The sequence below is a fragment of the Heptranchias perlo genome, chromosome 18, assembly GCF_035084215.1.
Source record: "Heptranchias perlo isolate sHepPer1 chromosome 18, sHepPer1.hap1, whole genome shotgun sequence".
Classification (NCBI taxonomy): domain Eukaryota; kingdom Metazoa; phylum Chordata; class Chondrichthyes; order Hexanchiformes; family Hexanchidae; genus Heptranchias; species Heptranchias perlo.
Window position 1 is genome coordinate 30,515,923 of NC_090342.1, and position 23,866 is coordinate 30,539,788.

The following is a 23,866-nucleotide window of genomic DNA, read 5'->3' on the forward strand; positions in this document are numbered from 1 at the left end:
TTGTTCCCATGCGCCTGCTGCCCTTGTCCTTCTAGGTGGTAGAGGTCGCGGGTTTGGGAGGTGCTGTCGAAGAAGCCTTGGCGAGTTGCTGCAGTGCATCCTGTGGATGGTGCACACTGCAGCCACAGTGCACCGGTGGTGAAGGGAGTGAATGTTTAGGGTGGTGGATGGGGTGCCAATCAAGCGGGCTGCTTTATCTTGGATGGTGTCGAGCTTCTTGAGTGTTGTTGGAGCTGCACTCATCCAGGCAAGTGGAGAGTATTCCATCACACTCCTGACTTGTGCCTTGTAGATGGTGGAAAGGCTTTGGGGAGTCAGGAGGTGAGTCACTCGCCGCAGAATACCCAGCCTCTGACCTGCTCTCGTAGCCACAGTATTTATATGGCTGGTCCAGTTAAGTTTCTGGTCAATGGTGACTCCCAGGATGTTGATGGTGGGGGATTCGGCGATGGTAATGCCGTTGAATGTCAAGGGGAGGTGGTTAGACTCTCTCTTGTTGGAGATGGTCATTGCCTGGCACTTATCTGGCGCGAATGTTACTTGCCACTTATCAGCCCAAGCCTGGATGTGGTCCAGGTCTTGCTGCATGCGGGCTCGGACTGCTTCATTATCTGAGGGGTTGCGAATGGAACTGAACACTGTGCAGTCATCAGCGAACATCCCCATTTCTGACCTTATGATGGAGGGAAGGTCATTGATGAAGCAGCTGAAGATGGTTGGGCCTAGGACACTGCCCTGAGGAACTCCTGCAGCAATGCCCTGGGGCTGAGATGATTGGCCTCCAACAACCACTACCATCTTCCTTTGTGCTAGGTATGACTCCAGCCACTGGAGAGTTTTCCCCCTGATTCCCATTGACTTCAATTTTACTAGGGCTCCTTGGTGCCACACTCGGTCAAATGCTGCCTTGATGTCAAGGGCAGTCACTCTCACCTCACCTCTGGAATTCAGCTCTTTTGTCCATGTTTGGACTAAGGCTGAAATGAGGTCTGGAGCCGAGCGGTCCTGGCGGAACCCAAACTGAGCATCGGTGAGCAGGTTATTGGTGAGTAAGTGCCGCTTGATAGCACTGTCGACGACACCTTCCATCACTTTGCTGATGATTGAGAGTAGACTGATGGACTATATAACTGGTGGCCGATCCGCCACCGCCTGTCTTGTAACTTCCTCCTAATTAATACATTGTTACTGGTTTAGAAACATAGAAAATGGGAGCAGGAGTAGGCCATTTGGCCCTTCGAGCCTGCTCTGCCATTCAATATGATCATGGCTGATCCTCTATCTCAATACCATATTCCTGCTCTCTCCTCATACCCCTTTATACCTTTTGTGTCTAGAAATCTATCCAGCTCCTTCTTAAATATATTCAGTGACTTGGCCTCCATTGCCTTCTGTGGTAGAGAATTCCACAGGTTCACCACCCTCTGAGTGAAGAAATTTCTCCTCATCTCAGTCCTAAATGTCCTACCCCGCATCCTGAGAATGTGACCCCTCATTCTGGACTCCCCAGTGTTGGAATCAAGATTAATCATGTTTTCCTTCTTTGACTCATTCCTTTCCAGGATCTTATGCCATGGAATTCCCTATGCACCTCAGTCTTTCCTTCCTCCTTTAAAATATTAAAATGCAAGCTTATCATCATCTAGTTACTACTTAATATTCACTTTTTCTCTGTTACTCTTCAGCCCTGGAGATGTCCTACGAACTATTGTTTCTAAATTTAAAAAAAAATAATTGAATCTCAGTGAGGATGTCAGTAGGGTTGCTATAGTTGGCATTGTTGCCCTTGTGCTACTGAGGAAAAATAAGCTCTGCTTCTCACTCCTGATCAATATCCATTGACCCTGCTGGAATGGAAATGTATATGAATGCCAGGTGGGATGGGTGGGAGGTGAAAGAAGGGAGACAAAGAGGGGGAGATGGGCTAAAACCTAATCTCATGACTAATTAATATTGGCAATGAGCATTATCAATCTTTCAGTAGAATGTAAGGGGTCAATACTTTTTCATGCTACATGCACTGGGATAGAAGCAAATACCACGCGACATGTTAATAAAAAGATCAGTGCTGTGCCTACTTGTTCAGTATCTCAATTTTTTATACCAAAAAATACTGGGACATCCCAATAAATGATACATTAGGATTTTATCATTTGTATGGTTTTGCATTCATCTGGATTCTACTAAATTTGTATACAGCCAATCATTCCATCACATCACAGATAAGTCAATAAAAATCACTGAATTTCTGGTGGGAATCAAAACATTTTTTTTAAAAGTGCACTATTTAATTGACTTGTTAAATTATTTGCATATTTAGTTTCTACTTTTTTCACATTCAATGAGGAGAGCCAGAACAGAAAATAAACCATATTTATATTGTCAGTTTTAAAAATATAGCAAATGCTTTTGTCATGTTAGGCTTTTCCTCAAAGTCCACGATTGTTCATAATGGGATAGATCCATTCTTCTGAAAAACTTTAGTTCATGCATCTATATACATTCCATTCATTAGGAAATCAATTCTGGTATAGTGCCTTCTATGATAGGACTCTGATATTCGTTTACTTATCACAATCACTACTATTATTAGAAATAAAATTCCAAATAATAATGCAGCAATCAGTCCACTTTTAACTTCGATTTGTGAATCTTCCATTTTTCCTGCTGATTTGTTCTGACCTCCCAAATTTTGTTTTTGGTCCAGTTCTGTGTTGTCCTTTTTATAAATACTTCCATTATTTGATACTACAGTTATAATCCCAATGAATGGAGTTTTAGCAGCTGGAATCCTGGATACAGTGGATTGCTGAGTTATCTTTGGTATCAACTTTGTTGTTGAGACAGTAGTGGTAGTAGTAGTTGTTAAATGGGTAGTTGGAAGGATGGTGGTGGTCATTGACTGGGTAGTGATCATTAGCAGAGTGGTTGGGGGGGCGGCGGTTGTCGTTGACTGAGTGGTGGTAACTTGGGGGGTGGTGGTTGTCGTTGACTGAGTGGTGGTGACTGGGGGGGCGGTGGTTGTCGTTGGCTGAGTGGTGGTGATTGGGTTGGTGGTGGTGACTGGGGGGGCGGTGGTTGTCGTTGACTGAGTGGTGGTAACTTGGGGGGTGGTGGTTGTTGTTGGCTGAGTGGTGGTGACTGGGGGGGCGGTGGTTGTCGTTGGCTGAGTGGTGGTAACTTGGGGGGTGGTGGTTGTCGTTGGCTGAGTGGTGGTGACTGGGGAGGTGGTGGTTGTCGTTGACTGAGTGGTGGTGACTGGGGGGGCGGTGGTTGTCGTTGACTGAGTGGTGGTGACTGGGGAGGTGGTGGTTGTCGTTGACTGAGTGGTGGTGACTAGGGGGGCGGTGGTTGTCGTTGGCTGAGTGGTGGTGATTGGGTTGGTGGTGGTGACTGGGGGGGCGGTGGTTGTCGTTGGCTGAGTGGTGGTGACTGGGGGGGCGGTGGTTGTTGTTGACTGAGTGGTGGTGACTGGGGAGGTGGTGGCTGTCATTGACTGAGTGGTGGTGACTGGGGGGGCGGTGGTTGTTGTTGGCTGAGTGGTGGTGACTGGGGAGGTGGTGGTTGTCGTTGGCTGAGTGGTTGGGAGAATGGTTGTTGTCACTGACTTGGCAGTAGTCGACGAGAGAGTGGTTAGGAGGTTGGTGGCTGCTGTTGAGTTCCTGATGGTCACTGGGAGAGTCGTGGTCATGGTTAACTGTCTGGTGGTCACTGGAAGAGTGGAAAATGTTGTTGAATGGGTGGAAGAAGTTGTTGACTGAACTGTGGTCATTTGGAGAGTGATGAGTGCCATTGACTGACTGGATCTTGTTGAGTGGTTGGTGGTCAATGGGAGAATAGTGGTTGTTGTTGACTGGATGGTGGTTATTGGGGCAGGAGTAAGATTAGACATAAGATTTTTGAGCAGATCAGTAGAAACTCCATTATCTGATGATTCTTCCCCTCTGTCAGAATGTGATTCGTTCATGGGCTCATCGAACTTGTTCACAGACTCATCGAACTCGTTCACAGACTCATCGAACTCGTTTACACTTGCTAGATCTGTGTGCAAAAAGAATAGAAACATTTGTGTATTTCTGATACAAAATGCTGAAAGATGCTAACTCTGTAAGCTGAAGAGTTCATAGCTTCAGTCAGAGATTTCCCCCACATTGCATCATGCAGAAACAATTTTGAGGGAGTGGTGCAATGGGTTAGCATGCTGCACTGGGGTCTGGGTTCAAATCCATGCAAGGCTGATGGGATAAAAACCTCCTCTTTTCTGCAGGCTGTAAGAGTCCCATGTGAAATAATGGTTACAGAGAAGTCTTGAAGCTTTAAGAAAGTCTGAAGCAATTTCTCACTCCATATTTCACCACTCAATTACTGACTCATTCAATTTCTCACCTCCATCTTTGGTGAGCTCCCTGCATAAAGCCCAATATTGGCCTAGGTATTTAATCTCAGAAATTCCTACAAGCTTGGCCACTACAGATTTGACAAGAGTTAAACTGCGGCTCTGAGGTCCCGTCACTTCTACATCAGGGCTGAAAAATTTCCAGTGTCCAGGTTTCTACACCGTAAGTTGTAAGGGTTCAGAGAATGTGCCTGATCTAAGAATGGTACTTGATCCAAAGTCAGAAAGGCACCACTCAGTACTGCATTGAGCCATGCAATCAGAAGGTACCAGGTTTGATTCTTAGTCAATGCCAAGTTAGCTGCTCTCAGTCTGCTGGACTGGGAGAGGGGGGTAAAGTCAGCTAAGGTTCCTGCTCTTGATCACTATCCTGATTGGGGTTGGCTGTAATGCCCTTCATGGTTGAATAACCTGCCAACACTCACAGACTAGACCCACACATGAAGTATGACCACCTGTGTGAGGAAATGGAGGCCTGCCAGTGCATTGCATCCCAGCAGGAGTCAGGAGAGGAGGGAAGCCTGAGACAATGTGGAATCGGTGGCGATGGAACGGAGTTCCAGGGGCTGAAGACAATGGCTTCCCAATGTTTAATTGGAGGAAATTACAGCCCATCCGGGATGTCAGACAAGCAGGTTGACTACACCAAGGAAGTGGAAGGATTGAGAGTGGTGGTGGTGAGGTAAAGCTGTGTGTTGTCAGCGTACATGTGGAACCTGACATCATGTCATCAAATGATGTCGCCAAGGGGCAACATGTAGATGAGAAATAGGAGAGAGCGAAGGATAGATCCTTGGGGGATGGGTGGGAAAAGAAGCCATGCAGGAAATTCTCTGGCTACGACTGGACAGATAAAAGTGGAACCAAGCAAGGGCAGTCCCACTCAGCTGTACAATGGAGGAGAGGCGGTGGAGGAGGAAAGCACGGTTGACCATGTCAAACTGCAGTGAAGTTGAGAAGGACAGGGAGAGATTGTACACAATGGTTACAGCCACAGAGGATGTCATTTGTGACTTTGATTCCAGCCGTTCCAGTGCTGCGAAAGGGGCAGAAACCTGATTGAAGGTTCAAACATGGAGTCGTGGGAAAGATGAGCATGGATTTGGGAGACGTCAACACGTTCGAGGACTTTGGAGAGGAAACGGAGGTTGGAGATGGAGTGGTAGTTTGCAAGAATGGAGGGGGTCAAGGCTTGTTTATTTTGAGGAATGGGGTGATGATGGCAGATTTGAAAGGGAGGGGCACAGTACCTGAGGAGAGGAACGTGTTTTCATTGGCTTTAAAGTAATCAACTAGTCTGTACTGATATTTAAACACTGGAAAATCATAAGACAAATAACATTGCCCTGTTCTTTCTCAGGTTACTGCCAGCAGCAAAATACTTTTATCATCTTGTTGTCAAATAAAGAAGAAAAACATGAACAATTGCTTATCACAACAGGAATGTTTTGTTAAGATCATAACTATCTAATAATTTTTCAAATATTTCAACAGGTTCAGGTGTAATTCAAAAAAGTATACTCTCAGTAAGTACAATTTCAAAATTTCCGGACGACACCAAATTGGGGGGTATAGTTAATATAAAGGAAGAACACGTCAAAATACAAGAGGACATTAGTAAATTGCAGAATGAGCGTGTAATTGGCAAATGAATTTCAATATCGATAAGTGTGAGGTGGTACATTTTGGTAGGAAGAAAAAGGAGGCCACATACTGCTTGGAATAATAAGAGTCTAAATGGGGTAGAGGAGCAGAGGGATCTCGGGGTACACTTACACAAATCACTAAAAGTAGCAACGCAGGTTAATAAGGCCATAAAAGAAGCAAACCAAGCACAGGGGTTCATTTCTAGAGGGATAGAATTGAAAAGCAGAGAAGTTATGTTAAACTTGTATAGAACCTTGGTTAGACCACACCTGGAGTACTGTGAACAGTTCTGGTCTCCATATTATAAAAAGGATATAGAGGCATGGGAGAAGGTGTAAAAAGGATTCACAAGGATGATACCAGAACTTTTATGATATACTTATCATAAAAGGGCTGAACAGGCTAGAGCTGTTTTCTCTAAAAAAGAGAAGGCTGACGGGTGATCTGATAGAGGTCTTTAAGATTATGAAGGGGTTTGATAGGGTAGACGTGGAGAAAATGTTTCCACTTGTGGAGGAATTCAAAACTGGAAGTCATAAATATAAAATAGTCACTAATAAATCCAACAAGGAATTCAGGAGAAACTTCTTTACCCAGAGTGGTAAGAATGTGGAACTCGCTATCACAGAGAGTAGTTGAGGCAAATAGCACAGATGCATTTAAGGGGAAGCTAGATAACCACATGAGGGAGAAAGGAATAGAAGGATAAGTTGATGGGGTTAGATGAAGTAGGGAAGGAGGTGGCTTGTGTGGAGCATAAACGCTGGCATAGACCAGTTGGGCCGAATGGCCTATTTCTGTGCTGTAGATGCGATGTAACTCGATGCACTGAAAGTGATCGATCAATGCAATCTAGATTTTAAAACCTTTCACCTCTCCTGAACATGGCAACTCAAGGTGAGATATAGTTTCATGGGCACTGCCAGCCCTAGGGTACCTCACCCGTTCAACTATTCTTCAAGTGTAAGCTTAAGACAGTGAGCAGAATATTCACCCATCAAAAGCAAAGCAGTCAAGAGCAATCCTGCCCTCACCTGACACAGACACACATACTTTCTGGCATGGGTTGTTAGACAGCAATCAGGAGCAGGAACTCTGTCTGATTATTCCCCTCTCTGGTGCAGGGGTGCTGAGAACAACTGTATCATCTTCACTCAGTGCAGCAAACTCATCAACCGAGTGGCAATCAAACCTGGGACCTTCCCGGTTTATATGGCTCAGTGGAACTCCAGTCAGTGCATTTAATCACAGTCAGAATATTTTTTTAAAAAAGAAAAATAGAATGCAATAATGTCCCTATTGTTAAAACTATACAACCTTTTTTGTTTCCAGTTTTCTCTCTTTTGAAAGCGTTGTCTCATTCACTGTGGCATGATTCTATATATGCCAGTCTCAGCCTCCTCCCGATATCCCCACCATCACGGAAGCCAGTCTTCGGCCAATTCGATTCACTCCACGTGATATCAAGAAACGGCTGAGTGCACTGGATACAGCAAAGGCTATGGGCCCCGACAACATCCCAGCTGTAGTGCTGAAGACTTGTGCTCCAGAACTAGCTGCGCCTCTCGCCAAGCTGTTCCAGTACAGCTACAACACTGGCATCCACCCAACAATGTGGAAAATTGCCCAGGTATGTCCTGTCCACAAAAGCAGGACAAATCCAATCCGGCCAATTACCGCCCCATCAGTCTACTCTCAATCATCAGCAAAGTGATGGAAGGTGTCATCGACAGTGCTATCAAGCGGCACTTACTCACCAATAACCTGCTCACCGATGCTCAGTTTGGGTTCCGCCAGGACCACTCGGCTCCAGACCTCATTACAGCCTTGGTCCAAACATGGACAAAAGAGCTGAATTCCAGAGGTGAGGTGAGAGTGACTGCCCTTGACATCAAGGCAGCATTTGACCGAGTGTGGCACCAAGGAGCCCTCGTAAAATTGAAGTCAATGGGAATCAGGGGGAAAACTCTCCAGTGGCTGGAGTCATACCTAGCACAAAGGAAGATGGTAGTGGTTGTTGGAGGCCAAGCATCTCAGCCCCAGGGCATTGCTGCAGGAGTTCCTCAGGGCAGTGTCCTAGGCCCAACCATCTTCAGCTGCTTCATCAATGACCTTCCCTCCATCATAAGGTCAGAAATGGGGATGTTCGCTGATGACTGCACAGTGTTCAGTTCCATTCGCAACCCCTCAGATAATGAAGCAGTCCGAGCCCGCATGCAGCAAGACCTGGACAACATCCAGGCTTGGGCTGATAAGTGGCAAGTAACATTCGTGCCAGATAAGTGCCAGGCAATGACCATCTCCAACAAGAGAGAGTCTAACCACCTCCCCTTGACATTCAACGGCATTACCATCGCCGAATCCCCCACCATCAACATCCTGGGAGTCACCATTGACCAGAAACTTAACTGGACCAGCCATATAAATACTGTGGCTACGAGAGCAGGTCAGAGGCTGGGTATTCTGCGGCGAGTGACTCACCTCCTGACTCCCCAAAGCCTTTCCACCATCTACAAGGCACAAGTCAGGAGTGTGATGGAATACTCTCCACTTGCCTGGATGAGTGCAGCTCCAACAACACTCAAGAAGCTCGACACCATCCAAGATAAAGCAGCCCGCTTGATTGGCACCCCATCCACCACCCTAAACATTCACTCCCTTCACCACCGGCGCACTGTGGCTGCAGTGTGCACCATCCACAGGATGCACTGCAGCAACTCGCCAAGGCTTCTTCGACAGCACCTCCCAAACCCGCGACCTCTACCACCTAGAAGGACAAGGGCAGCAGGCGCATGGGAACAACACCACCTGCACGTTCCCCTCCAAGTCACACACCATCCCGACTTGGAAATATATCGCCGTTCCTTCATTGTCGCTGGGTCAAAATCCTGGAACTCCCTTCCTAACAGCACTGTGGGAGAACCGTCACCACACGGACTGCAGCGGTTCAAGAAGGCGGCTCACCACCACCTTCTCAAGGGCAATTAGGGATGGGCAATAAATGCCGGCCTTGCCAGCAACGCCCACATCCCGTGAACGAATAATAATAAAAAAGTCACTCTTCAGTACCTCTCCCAAGTGGCCACTATTCATGTGTGAGCCTTGACACTGAGCATTTGCATGCTATTCAACTGTGGAGGACATCACAGTTGAGCTTGATTCCAACCCACCTGACATCCCCACACACTCACTTCCAGTCAGGTTGGCTGTATAACAATCAGGAGCAGACACCCTAACCAACTCCACCCCTCCCACTCACTCCCTACCACCCCACACTGCACCCCTCCCCTCTGCCCTTGGTGTAAGTTGAACTGCAGCAACAATACTGTAAAAAATTACTGAGGGGGGAAATCCTCCATTGCCAAAATGGCATCCTCCAAACCAACAAAAAGTAACGTAGGAAGCATTATGCAACCAAATATCAATGTTTCTTCAAAAAAAATCACAAATTTTATAGCAACTTTTTGAACTGAAGACCAGTTTTAAGAATCCAAATTCTGCAGGCCTGGCTAGTACAATGGTCAAACATCATTTTATTTGAGCGAGAGCTGGGATCCAGCCTGAAGAATGTGAAATTTGATGTGGTGCCCGAGTTACATCATTTTACTAGTAAAATGACCACCAGCACAACCTCTATTTGCTTGATCATTTTCTGCACTGAAAAAGGTGGCACACTGAGAATCAGGATTTCCCAGCCTGCACTCGGACCCAGCAAGGCTCAGCAGCAAAACCAGAGCCTTGCAAAATCAGCACTTAAGGTTTCCATCCAACAGCACCATAACCAACTAACTGAACACTGAGCAGTAAATCAACTCATTCATTCATTTGCTAAGCGTGAGGTCTGTGTCAAAAGTTAGCAAGTAACAAACTCAAGCAAATCTGTGAGCATTTTGAGCCCATAAAATTTAAATCCACGAAGCTTACACAGAATACATAGCTTACAATCATCTTTTATATATCCCAGAATTACCAAGATGTTGAAGAAAATGCATCAAATGGAATATTTAATTTTTTGCCCTCAGCTGAACAATTTCCATTTAACTCTGGTATCACATTGCAATTGAGAAAAAAGGGCTAAAGAAACTATGTAGAATGAGAAAAACAAAACAACATTTTTGCAAATTCACACAAAAACAATTACAACATATCAAATCTTGAGGACTCTATGCGTCATTTTCTGAGCCAACAGTTCACAGAAAATTATCCCCTGTATATGTGTGTTGCAGGTTGCACAATTCTTCCGAAAAGGCATAACCATGGAGCAGGTAGAAGAGGAAAACAGCGAACTGTTGAGCTAGATGAAGATGAGGAGCCCGTAGATATTTCTGCTAAACAACTTTTGCAGGCACTCGTAGATGAAATCATCACTAAAATGCTCCACTCATCCAATACATTATTTCTCTCCACATCTGCAGCATGCAGTGGCCAAATACACCTTCCCCAACATTGGCCTCTGTATTAACTCAACTACCATGAGATTCCATTCCTTTTATCTGCTAAAACCTTACACTAAAACATCGCAAGAAACCTCTCTGAATCTGGTTAAATAAATCGCAACCAAATTTAATTCCCTTAAAGTCAGTAGTGTATTCGACTAGTATTTTTTACCTTGGAGCTTCATCTTTAGTGACAGTGTATGATTTGTGTGCTTTAGAACCTACTGCTTCATCTTGGTGCTCCCTCATTGGCAGGAATAAGTGAGGAGGTTGGCTGCTGAGTCTCAGTGGGGGGCTTTTGGGATTGAGATGGCTCAGAAACTGTTTCCACTGTTTCAGTGGTCGCTTAATTCTGTTCACTTTTCGGCAAATTCATAGGCAATATTTCCTGTTCTGCTCTGTCAGCAAACTCCCAGTGCCAGGCCCAATCTGGGCAGGAGCTCATTATGCATAATTAATAGGCCTGATCTTGGAAAATCCCATGGGATTGGGTCAGCACACTTCCAGAAGATGATCTGCTCACCATTTAAGTACCAGCAGTGGAAAATTTCTCTGAAGGTTCCAAATTCCTTTCCAATTACTTGGAGCAGAAAGCTAGGTAAGATGTAAAGGGTGATAGGATACATGCAATGGGGTAAATCACAAGTTTTGGTTGGTACATGGTAATATTCTACATAAGAAATTCCAGTCTAAATTAGGGCTAGTATTACTAAAAGTCTTTGTACAGATGTACTAGGATGCCAAAGACTCATATTTTGACATTGGCAAGTGGTTACTGGCCCATCTCATTATAAGTCAGTCGCTGCCACTACTCAGCCTCACTCGGGACCAAACACTGTAGTATCAGTCAGTAGGCTGAGTGAGTTGAGGTGTACTGGCCTCCACAAGGCCGCTTGCTTGACCTGGCCTTGGCAGACAAAGTTTCTGACAGGCATAGCCAGAGATGTATCCGAATTGTCATTTGCACTTGCCTGCCCAATAGAACTGAGATGCCATACCACTGACCCTGCAAACTTTGGTGGGGTCAGCACAACCAGATATGTATGCTAGAACATGCAGATATGGTTCATAGGATAATGGTGGGTGCAGGCAGTCCGTCTCTGTTGACTACTAATTTCCTTAGATTGCCTTGTTTAATCTTGTACCACTTAACGGCCTAAAACATTGCGTTTTGGGGTGCATCCAAATCAACCCATCTGTTAACTTTATTTTCACTTGCCGCCAGCTTAGGACTGTGGCTCCCTGAGCGTTCTGTAAATGTTGGTACTAAAAGAATTCCTTTTCAAGGATCCTCTTTTTTTATATGTTTGAATTCCACTGAAGTCCTATAAATACTTCATTTACTGTCTACTTTCCAATGATTTAATAGGCAACAATGGACTTTTTATTCAGGACATTTAAAGCAAACTTACTTTAAGATGTAAATAAAAATTGTTCCACCCGAAAAAGTTCCAAAAGTGTATGAATAAAAATGTCATAAATATTGAAAAAAATCTAGAATAAAAACAATACTAAAAAGGTAGTCCAACATTGCAACATTGAAACAGCCAAAACCTGTTTCCCTTTCAAGAACCTCACTGCACATGCAGCTTCTTTTTCACCCATTCAAAGTGGGTTTTGAAGGCAAAAAACGCAAACCTAGTACAAAAGCTAGGAAACTGCGTCAGGTTTTCATTTAAATACTGGAGTCTTAATGAGGCCATGGCACAAAATGTGCGCAAGCACTCTAGCGCACGAAATGCAGCCAGCCGGAAAATTGTGGGCAGAAGAAATTTGATGCAAAATACACGTAGGGCTTGCTCGCTCAATCCTTTGATTCCCCCCTGCACCCGTACTACATCTGCAGATCCAGCACAGCCGAACACTAAATCTACTCTCAGGAGCATACAGTGGGCATCCAATGCTATTTATGGTATGACCCAACAATAAAAGGGTAGATCGTTAGTCCTGAACACACGGCATCCCATTCACTGCACACATAAAGATTACGTTTCAGTTCATAACAGTCACAAACCTTTGCTGAGAAGCTATTTTTTGTGGTGTGCATGAGTAAAGAGTATTCGGAGAAAGCCTAAATTACAGCGAGAATGGCCTGACTATTTTTCTAGAAATACAAACAAAGATGAACAAATATATTTACAATGTTACTAAACAGAAGAACAAAGGAATTCTTACTCCCTAATGTTTTTACATTTTACTGAAGAGAAATTATCATTCACACCCATGAATATACCCAGTGGATAATACAGGATATCAGTTATTTTTAACATTAACTTTTAAAATGGTGAACGCTACCTCCACTCTACTGTGATGCAGAAGCAAAACAACATCCAATGAGATCTAAGTCAAGCAATCTAGAAGGACAACTGATTATTGGATGGGGGGGGGGGGGGGGGAGCATGTATACCAAACTTTTATATTCACTGTGATGACATTTGTGTACCTGTAAATTAATATCAATTTTAGTATTAAAAGGAAAGCCTGTTTGCACCACCAATACTTTCTGCTGCAGATATAACATTCAGATACAATAATGTCTTAAGAAAACATAGCTTGAGCTTTAGTTTAACACTTTAAATCAGATGGAAGTCTATATCAATGAATGACAATCATGTAAAAATTACCTCTTTGAATAAAGCGGCTTGCATATCCATTTGAATGCACCAGTGGACAAGCCTCCTTGTTTGGACAGTAAAAAATGTAGCAATTAGGAAATGAAGACTCCTTTCTGGGATCGAATATCATGAAATTGCACAGGTTTCCTCCTTCCAAACATAAACAGAAAGAGTAGTGTTTAATTCATCAGACTTCTTATCTGTGCAAATCTACAGTACTCTGCTTTATTGTGGATGGCAGAACAAATAAAGCCTGTGGTAGAATATCAAGCCAACTGAAGCTGTAAAGAATCTACACATTCTGAGGTAAAATTTTCTAACAGAGACTACATCAAAGCATTAACTGCCATCTTAAGCAGTGGGGATGAAAACTGTAGTCAGGAGGGATTGCAATTCATAGTATCATAATATGTTACCATTCAGCCCATCTTGCCTGTGCCAGCTCTTTGAAACAGCTATCCAATTAGTCCCACTCCCCTGTTCTTTCCCCATAGCCCTGTCAATTTTTTTCCTTCAAGTATTTATCCAATTCCCTTTTGAAAGTTATTATTGAATCTGCTTCCACCATCCTTTCAGGTAGTGCATTCCAGATCATTACAACTCTCAACGTAAAAAAATTATTGGGGTAGATTTTGAAGGGCAGGCGAGTAATCAGCACAGCATGGCAGCAAAGAGCCCGAGTCAATTTTTGAGGCCCGGGCATCATTTGAATCCGACCGGCGAGCTATGGGAGTCCCGAGGCAGTTTGCCACTGTTGGGCTACAGGACGGCGGCTAGCTGGGACACTGGCAGTAGCTGTAGGCAGGTCCTGCGGTGGAGTGGGAGACGGGCATGCCTGGGCTGGCAGCAACCCGCAGTAATTTTGTGGGGCCGGGAGGAGCACTCCTGTTACTTCCGGCCCCACAAAAATAAACACCGACTTACCTGTGGGAACTTCTTTGGCTCGACCGCCAGCTGATATTGGGCAGCGGAGCATACAAGACGCATGCTCCGCCCAGTACTCTTCTAAGATCCCAATCGGGATCCAACGTATGTATCCTTTGCTCCATCCTGTGATGCTCCTCCTCCATGATAATGGCATACAAGGGTATGCCCTGAATGCATTTTAAATGGGCCTACCAGCTGACTCAGGAGGGCGCTCTGGCCGCCCAACAGTAGGCCCGGGGGAGGATTGCCGCAGCCACAGTGACAGCAGGAACAGTATGTCTATCCCTGTGAATTTCGGGACGCTACCGCCCTGTTTCTGCCAAGCAGGAGGCTTCAAAATCTACCCACTGTCACTAGGGCAAGATCACAGGTTTGCGACTGGTGAGGTACTGAATCCCAAATTAGGAAAATGAGCACCAAACATATGATTACAGTCCTAATGCGAATATCACTGAGCTACTGAATTTATCAGTGCACCAATCAAAGCATAAACACAGCAACATAATTATTCAAAATGATTTGCATCATGCATTAGAATTCAATTTATTCTGAAATTCAACAAAGAAATGATTGAAGGAGAATGCCAAAAATATTGCATAAAAATGTGTTAATTAGTCTTAGAAATCCCAACCCGCTCCTTTTCTCTTTTATAAAATATCAAGGATTATTAATTTTTTAATACAATTCTAATACTGGAAAAGGAAATTATAGTTGAGTTTACTGTTTGATTCAAAATATAAAGTAGCTCCACTAATAGGTCATAATGGATATAATTGGTGAAAATCTTTCCATTTTCTATACATTTTCATGAATTTATCAATAGAAACTTATATTCTATACGAACTTAATGTTAGAAAATTACAAAAAAAAAGTTTAAAGCAACATACCTTGTCAATTTATGAATTATGCATGATGGTGACTGGGATTTTTAATATTTACAGAAAATATATACAGTATTTTTATATTTTCAGAATAACCCATACTACCTTTCACAAAGCACACAGATAAGCCTATCAGCTATACAATAAGAGCCTTTCTGAATCCGTGTCTTAGGTGACTATCCTTGCTGTTTACAGGGCATTAGCTGCACTGGAACAGTGTAGGAAATTTTTTATGAAAGGAAACTTGCGTGGAAATCGTGTGCGATTTTAAACAGCATTTCCTGAGTTTCCTCACATTTCTGGAGTCATTCCGCGATGCCACTGGTCTCATTTACAGGAGGCCGCTTGTTAGCCAGTAGTGTTGTAGATGAGTGTTTCCTGGATTGCTCTCAGGGTAAGTTACACCTGTTTGTATGAGGCACAGCAACTGCCAGGTTCAGCTGATACAGGTACAAGTGAGGGGTTCCTGACAGTCTGCAGATCTTTTATTGGAAATTTCTGAAGGTAGGAAATGTTTTTTAAACTATTTCTTTTTTTTTGCATTCTGCCTACAGAGGCCTGCACTTGCCATCTCTCACAGCAAAAGCTGAGTGCCTCCCCATGAGCTGCGTGGCTTTCTCCTTGAAGTGGATACAGTACTTAAGATTGAGTAGCTCCCTCCAGTGGGCTGCCTGTGCCGGGCATTGTGCGGCAATTTGTCCTGCAAATAGAGTGAATAAGGGTATGGCTTGCAACAGAAGAGTGTATACCAAGTGGTATAGGTGAGGAGGTCAGAAATGTGGGGGTATGAAGCTGTTAAATCCAATCTATAAGTTGAATCATCACGCAGAGTCATTATGACCCACTAACCTGTCAACGAGACATGTTTTATGACAAATGCATATAAAGTTACAGGTATGATTATGATACTCGTGCAACCAGCACCCTAGATCTTATGGTAGTTTTCAATTATTCTTAGTAGTACCTTTACCTCATCCAAAAGTTATTTTGGTCAATTAACTATTTATCATCTTACTGATCTTCAAACACAAGATGCTCACATATTTTGAAAGTTTGCATAGCATGTACGGACTGATATATTACGCCATGATATCAATTAGCTTTTCAAATCATTGCTTACCTGTTATAGGTAGGTCAGAACAGCACCTATTATGGCACACCTCCATAGTCTCTGTGTGATAAAGTGCCCAGCTCTTCAGCCCTTTTGCTAGGGCAACTTTTATGTCAATTATGGTATCCATGGTGTTTGAAAAAGTGCACTTGGATTCTTGCAATAGACTCATGTGGTTTGTAAGTATTGTCAAGAACAGCAACAGAAATGATCCACTGCGACACCAAACCATATTGACTTATAAATATTTAGGCATTTAATTGGCTAAGACTGTGCACACATTAGATGCAGAGTAACACAAAGTCTTGGATAGTTCTGAGAATATGATGTCTTCAATATACCAACAGTGGGAACCAAGTCCTGCCAATTTGTAAATAAGAAAGATTGAATATTGGTATATGGATTAATTGATAGCATTTTTAGATCAAATATGCTTCAAATAATCTCAAAGCTGCAGTATTCATTTACCAGTAATATAGATAACTTTATAACAAATTCTTTAATATACTTTGATGACTGGAGTACTGAAACAATTTTAAACAAAAGCTAAACATTAGCAAACCACTTCAAGTAGAAATAGCTTTGTGATATACTGGAGCTCCAGAGAAGGTAGAATTTATATTGCAGGTCAGATTACATAGAACCGGCAGCAACAATGAACAAATGCTCATGCACAGGCTTGTTGTTTAAATACCATGATAGCTCAAAACCAGCTATTTATAATCTATATTAATGATTTAGATGAAGGGACCAAGTGTAATGTATCCATGCTGACAACACAAAGCTAGGTGGGAAAGTGAGCTGTGAGGAGGACACAAAGAGTCTGCAAAGGGATATAGACAGGTTAAGTGAGTGGGCAAGAAGGTGGCAGATGGAGTATAATGTGGGGAAATGTGAGGTTATTCACTTTGATAGGAAGAATAGAAAAACAGAATTTTTTTAAATGTGAGAAACTATTAAATGTTGGTGTTCAGAGATTTGGGTGTTCTCGTACAAGAAACACAAAAAGTTAGCATGCAGGTACAGCATGCATTTAGGAAGGCAATGGTATGGTGGCCTTTATTGCAAGGAGGTTGGAATACAAGAGTGAGGATGTCTTACTATAATTGAACAAGGCTTTGGTGAGACCTCACCTGGTGTACAGTTTTGGTCTCTTTATCTAAGGAAGGATATAATTGCCTTAGAGGCAGTGCAACAAAGGTTCACTAGAATGATTCCTGGGATGAGAGGGTTGTCCTATGAGGAGAGATTGGGTTGTATGGGCCTATACTCTCTGGAGTTTAGAAGAATGAGAGGTGATCTCATTGAAACATATATGATTCTGAGGGGGCTTGACAAGGTAGATGCTGAGAGGTTGTTTCCCCTGGCTGGAGAGTCTAGAACTAGGGGGCATTGTTGCAGGATAAGGGGTCGGCTATTTAAGACAGAGATGAGGAGGAATTTCTTCACACAGAGAGTTGTGAATCTTTGGAATTCTCTACCCCAGAGGGCTGTGGATGCTGTGTCATTGAGTATATTCAAGGCTGAGATAGATAGATTTGTGAACTCGAGGGGAATCAAGGGATATGGAGATTGGGCAGGAAAGTGGAGTTGAGGTTAAAGATCAGCCATGATCTTATTGAATGGTGGAGCAGGCTCGAGGGAACATATTGCTTACTCCTGCTCTTATGTTCTTAAAAAGATCTGTACAGGCCAGCTAATGGGAAAATTACTTCACTGACCTGTACTGGGGTGTTAAGGATTCAGCCAATCCACAGCCTGATGAAATGGCAACCGCCACTATCGCCAGCAGCATTTGTGTTTGCCGCTGTCGATGGTACAGTGAAAATAGTATTGTGTTTGTTCCCTGAGCCTTAAAAAGATAGAATTCCATTTAAAGGCAAAAATTATCAATGACAATTATAAACCACTGGAGTTTCACCCTCATGTTTGATATCATCCGAGCTTCCCCATTACATTACAGTTTTTTTATTACTCCTAGCTGTCCATTAATCTATGCTTCATGCTGTAGATTTGTTTCCATTTAGCTATAAGGTTATTAACAGTTCAAGGGGAGGTGGGTGCAAAATCGAAAGGTTGTAGTTATAGGGGATTCGATAATTAGGGGGAGAGATGGTATCGTCTGCAGTCGCGATTACCTACCAGGGTAAGGGATATCTTGAAGCAGCTACAGAGGAACTTGGAAAGGGAGAGTGAAGAAATTGTTATTGTGGTCCATGTCAGAACCAATGACATAGGAAGGAACAGGAAGAATGTCCTGCTAAGGGAGTATCAGGAGCTAGGAGCTTAATTAAAAAGCGGGACTTTGAGGGTGGTAATCTCTGGATTACTAACTGACCCATGTGTTAATTGGCAAAGAGATAAACAGAACAGGAAAATAAATGCATGGTTGAAAGACTGGTGTGGGAAGGAGGGGTTCCATTTCATCAGACACTGGCACCAGTACTGGGACTGGAAGGAGCTGTGCCGCTGGGACGGGCACCACCTGTACTGGACTGGGACTAAGGACCTAGAGGAAAGGATAAATATGACTGGAGAAAGGACTTTAAACCAATAAAGGGGAGGGGGAGGGTTCTGGTAGAAATAATAATAAAAGTTATAATAACCTAAAGATCAGAATAAGAAGGAATGAGAGCTAAGGTCAGATTATAAAAAGTGATAAAGATGATATAAACAATCCAGGTTCAGAAAAAAAGTACAGGAAGTAATAACAAAATAAGGAACAAAGAGATACAAAAAACTATTAAGAGGTGCAAAAAGGAATATGAAAAAAAAACTTGCAAGAGAGATCAAGGCTTGCAGTAACCGTTATTATAAATATATTACATCGAGTTACATTAAGTCTACAGCACAGAAGCAGGCCATTCGGTCCAAATGGTCTATGCTCCACACGAGCCTCCTCCCCGCTAAGAGAGGGTGGCAAAGGGAAATGTGGGCCCATTAAAGACAAACGTAGGTGATTGGAAAATTGCAAATGTCACTCCATTATTTAAGAAGGGCGGGGGACCAGGGAGGGATTTTAACCCCCAAGAACGGGTGGGTTGGGGGCGGATGGGCAGTAAAAATAGTTTGTTTTTGGAGTGGGACCACATCCCGGCTCCAATGCACCCACATCCGGGTATGACGCAGGTGCATTTGGATATGTGCGCGCAACAGAAACCCAGAAGTCTCATCCCCACTTAAAGCCAGGGGGCCAATATTTAAAGGGGCAATGTACCTCATTGCAATAGATGAAGCACTTAATTTTTTGTGTATTACAAATGTCAAACGAATTTTACCTCACCTGTTCGGGTTTCCCAATGCTTCTGATTCACGTCTGGTGAAAACAGGCAAGAAGGGCCGGATCCATGAGGTGATTGCCTTTATTGGATTACTTGTGGGTCATGAGGAGCAGGAGTGCTTCATCCAAGTCCACAAGCTCACCTGGCATGATTGGAACCCCACGATCGGCTGACGCACCCCACCTCCCCCCCTCCCAGCCATGGTGGACCCTCCCCTACCTCCGACTCTTCACCCGACCTCCAATCTCTTCTCCTGAACTCCGATTGACCTCCGATCTCTTCTCCCAATCTGTGACCACTTCACCCAACCTCCGATCTCTTCTCCTGAACAACGACTGACCTCCAATCTTTTCTCCCGAACTCTGACCTCTGACTCTTCTCCTGAAGATTTGTCAACAGTTTTGACTGTGAGGATTTGTATTGATTATGGGATGGAACTATTATAAATGAGAAGGTGGAGGGATGAGTCCTATCATTTTATAGTGGCTCTGGAGAGAGCTAGACAGATATCTTCATCAGCTGTCAAGAGGGCTTATAGTTGTTGCTCTTCATCTACCTTCAATTTCCTCCCAGCATCGCCCCCCCCCCCCACCCCATCCCGCACCTGATCTCCACCTCCGGCATCAGCACCCCCCCAGCCTTCTCACATATCCTCCATGGCCCACGATCCCTCCCTCCCTCTTCTCCGATCCCTGGCCTTCCCGCCCGACAGCCAACCAGCCTGTCAATCAGGCTGACCGCCGGGCGCAAGGACAGAAGTAAAATTTATTGCCCTCAATTAGGTCGCGATCGCAGATTGCAATCCGCCAACTTTACTTCTGGATTTCGGGTCTGATTATTTTCTCCCCAGCTCCCTTCCTGCCTCCTTGTAAAAATCATGCCACAGGTAACTACAGACCTGTCAGTCCGACATCAGTTGTGGGGAAGTTACTAGAATGTCATTAGGGACAGAGTGACTGAGCACTTGGACAAACTTGAACTGATCAGAGAGACAGCGTGGATTTGTGAAGGATAATTTAATTTTTTTTAGGAGATCACACACATGGTGGAGGAAGGCGTCTATGGATGCTATCTATATGAACTTCCAGAAGGCATTTGAGAAGGTACCGCACTAGTCATTATTAGTGAAAATGAAAGCGTATGGAATTAGAGGCAACCTTGCGACATGGGTTGAAAATTGATTGGGAGGTAGGAGACAGACAGTAGGGATAATGGGTACGGTATTCTGATTGGCGGGATGTGGTAAGTGGTGTTCCCCAAGGATCTGTACTAGGGCCTCAGCTTTTCACTATATTTAAAATGACTTGGATGAAGGAATAGAAAGTTGCATATCCAAGTTTGCAGATAACACTAATTTCAGAGGCACAGATGGGAGCAGGAAGTTACAAAAAGATATAGACAGATTAAGTAAGTGGGCAAAACTATGGCAAATGGAGTTCAACGTGGGTCATCCACTTTGGATCCAAGAAAGAGAAATCATAGTATTTTTTAAATGGTGAGAAACTAGGAACTGTGGAGGAGCAAACAGACTTGGGTGTCCCTGTACACAAATCACTAAAAGCTAGTGTACATGGACAAAAACTAATCATAAAGGCTAATGGAATGTTGGCCTTTAACTCAAGGGGGCTGCAGTACAAAGGGGAGCTTGGTCAGACCCCATCTGGAGTACTGCATTCAGTTCTGGGCACCGCACCTGAGGAGGGGGTGCAGCGCAGATGCACCAGAATTATATCGGGTGTTAAAGGGTTAAATTATGAGGCCAGGTTGCATAAACTTGGTTTGTATTCTCTTGTGTTTAGAAGATTGATGGGTGATCAAACTGAGGTGTTTAAAATGCTGAAAGGATTCAATAGAGTTGACAAAGAGAAACTAATTCCTCTGTTGGGGGAATCTAGAACAAAAGGGCATAATCTTAAAATTTGAACTATGCCATCAGCAGTGAAATCAGGAAGCACTTCCTCACACTAAGGTTGCAGAAATCTGGAATTCATTCCCCCAAAAGGCTGTGGATGCTGGGACAATTAGAGCTTTCAAGACTGAGATTGACAGATGTTTGTTAGGTTAGGATATCAAGGGATATGGATCCAAGGTGGGTAAATAGGGTTGAGGTACAGATTAGTAACAGAACAGGCTCGAAGGGCTGAATGGCCTACTCCTGTTCCAATGAGACTTCTACGACACTTTGTTGGTAATCAGTTGGATGTATTATTTTGCAACTACCACACAGAACATGGAAAGTTTGGGGTAAGAATTCCTCTGGTCGCTACGTGTAGCAACATGTGTTTGTGATTCTAAAAGGACGTGATTATGATTTCACTGAAAATAGGAGAGAAAAATTTCACAACCACACATTTAGAGCATCATTACACATTAGAATTTTTACACCTCTGCGGTTAGAAAGAAACAAAACTAATAACTTCAACGTTCAAAAACATTAAATGTATTTTATACTGTAACACCACGGATTTAGAATTGGTGGCCAATTTGCAGATGTAAAAGTATGTTTGAACAATAGCTTCCCCATAACCTGCTCGACCAGCTTCAGTCGGAATCAGAAAGATGAACTGATACAGGCAGAAGTTTAGCACAAGAAGTTAGTAGCAAAAATATAATGCTCCTATTCTGTAAGACTGGTTCAAAATCTACTGGCTGTGCTCGACGGTGCAGTGTGGTCTGTATGAAACAGACTAGAGACTGAGAGCGCCTCCACACTCGGGAACTCAATCCCTGCCTCTCTTCCGCCTTTAGTTTCTTTTTGGAGTTGGGGGGGGGGCATCGTCTCTAAAATCTGTTCAGAAATTCTCTCCATGTACAAAAAAACAACTGAGCATACTACTTCTTTTAAAACAGTAGATTCTAAGGTCAACAACTTCAAAAATATACCTCTCAATCCAAGAGTCCCCGAGCGGTGAATGCAAGAGTTCAACTCTGAACAATGTTACTCGACAATGACGTCGGCGTCCTAGAAACCTAAAAAAAATGTCAGGTTATTAAAATGACTTACTGGGGGTACAGCAATGAATCATTAAAGCTTCTTACGTATCATTTATTGAAAATATCTTTTGTTGAGAAAACCAACACTGCTACTGTGTACAGCACATACCCGAAAGAGTCTGTCCGGGCAGACACAGACCAAGTGACTTGCCTAGCAATCCTCTCTGCCTGTGCCTATGGGTGGAACTTAATTGCTACTGGAGGATGTGGGTGTGTTGTTGTGAAATTTAGCTCTGGTATTCAATCCGATTCTGAATGGAATGCTGTTTGTGATTTTTTTTACTGTATTACCATGAATCCAATCTAACTGATTAGCAATGGACTCAAAAGCATTCACAAATACAATGTAGAGCAAGATTTTTGTCTTTGTGGGCTGCATCAGTGCATGCTATGAAGCTTTGGGAGGCCAAGTATGAAGTTTAAACCAATGTTCCATTTATGTACATATGTCAAGCTGCTGATAGTAACATGTCTTGCGACAGCCCTTTCCAATCCTTCATGCCCACGAAATTAAAACCAGCATGTAAGAAATATAAGTGCAAATAGAGACTGAGTAGCCTGGGCTTCAACAACAACAACTTGCACTTATATAGCACCTTTGATATATTAAAATGTCCCAAGGCACTTCACAGGAGCAAAATTTGACACTGAGGAAATATTAGGACAAGTGAACAAAAACTTAGTCAAAGAGGTAGGTTTTAAGGAGCACCTTAAAGGAGGAGAGATAGAGAGGAGGAGAGGTTTAGGGAGAGTATTCCAGAACTTGGGGCCTAGATAGCTGAAAGTACGGCCGCCAATGGTGGAGTAATAAAAATCGGGGATGCGCAAGAAGCCAGAATTGGAGGTGAGCAGAGATCTCAGAGGGTTGTAGGGCTGGAGGAAGTTACAGCAATAGGGAGGTGTGAGACCATGAAGGGATTTGAAAACAAGGATGAGAATTTTAAAATCGAGATATTGCCAGACCGGGAGCCAATGTAGGTCAGCGAGCACAGGAGTGATGAGTAAAAGGGACTTGGTGCGAGTTAGGATACAGGCAGCAGAATTTTGGATGAGCTCAAGTTTACGAAGGGTGCAACGTGGGAGGCCGGCCAGGAGAGCATTGGAATAGTCGAGTCTAGAGGTAACAAAGGCATGGATGAGGGTTTCAGCAGCAGATAAGCTGCGGCAATGGCGGGGACCGAAGACGATGGCTTTGGTCTTCCCAATATTTAATTGGAGGAAATTTCTGCTCCTCCAGTACTGGATGTCAGAAAAGCAGCGTGACAAATCAGAGACAGTGGAGGGGTTGAGAGAGGTGGTGGTGAGGTAGAGCTGGGTATCGTCAGCGTACATGTGGAACCTGACGTGTTTTTGGATGATGTCATCGAAGGGCAGCATGTAGTTGAGAAATAGAAGGGGGCCAAGCATAGATCCTGGGGGTCTCCAGAGGTAATGGTGCGGGTGGATCACCAGGACATTGGGACTGCATGTGGCCTATGGGCTGCACATGAGACACCTCTGGTATAGAGAAACTGGTTTCTATTTTTATACTGCATCCATACTAGGATACTGAATAATGTAATAGGTTAGCATACAAGG

General features: G+C 43.6%; 1 protein-coding gene across 4 annotated transcripts; it reads right to left on the reverse strand.

Annotated features, from left to right (window-relative positions):
- Positions 1 to 2,359: 2,359 nt before the first annotated feature.
- Positions 2,360 to 22,470, reverse strand: LOC137334716 (uncharacterized). 4 transcript variants are annotated; one of them, XM_067999617.1, is made up of 6 exons: positions 22,398 to 22,470; positions 22,178 to 22,264; positions 17,735 to 17,865; positions 16,023 to 16,373; positions 13,104 to 13,244; positions 2,360 to 4,041 (listed from the first exon to the last, which is right to left on the reverse strand). In XM_067999617.1, exons 4-6 carry the CDS (start codon positions 16,243 to 16,245, stop codon positions 2,486 to 2,488), a joined length of 1,920 nt encoding a protein of 639 aa, XP_067855718.1. In that variant the 5' UTR covers positions 16,246 to 16,373; positions 17,735 to 17,865; positions 22,178 to 22,264; positions 22,398 to 22,470; the 3' UTR covers positions 2,360 to 2,485. The 4 variants fall into 4 exon arrangements, with proteins under 4 accessions (XP_067855718.1, XP_067855719.1, XP_067855717.1 ...); XM_067999618.1 differs by lacking the exon at positions 17,735 to 17,865 and adding an exon at positions 19,514 to 19,675; XM_067999616.1 differs by lacking the exon at positions 17,735 to 17,865 and adding an exon at positions 19,514 to 19,731.
- Positions 22,471 to 23,866: the final 1,396 nt, after the last annotated feature.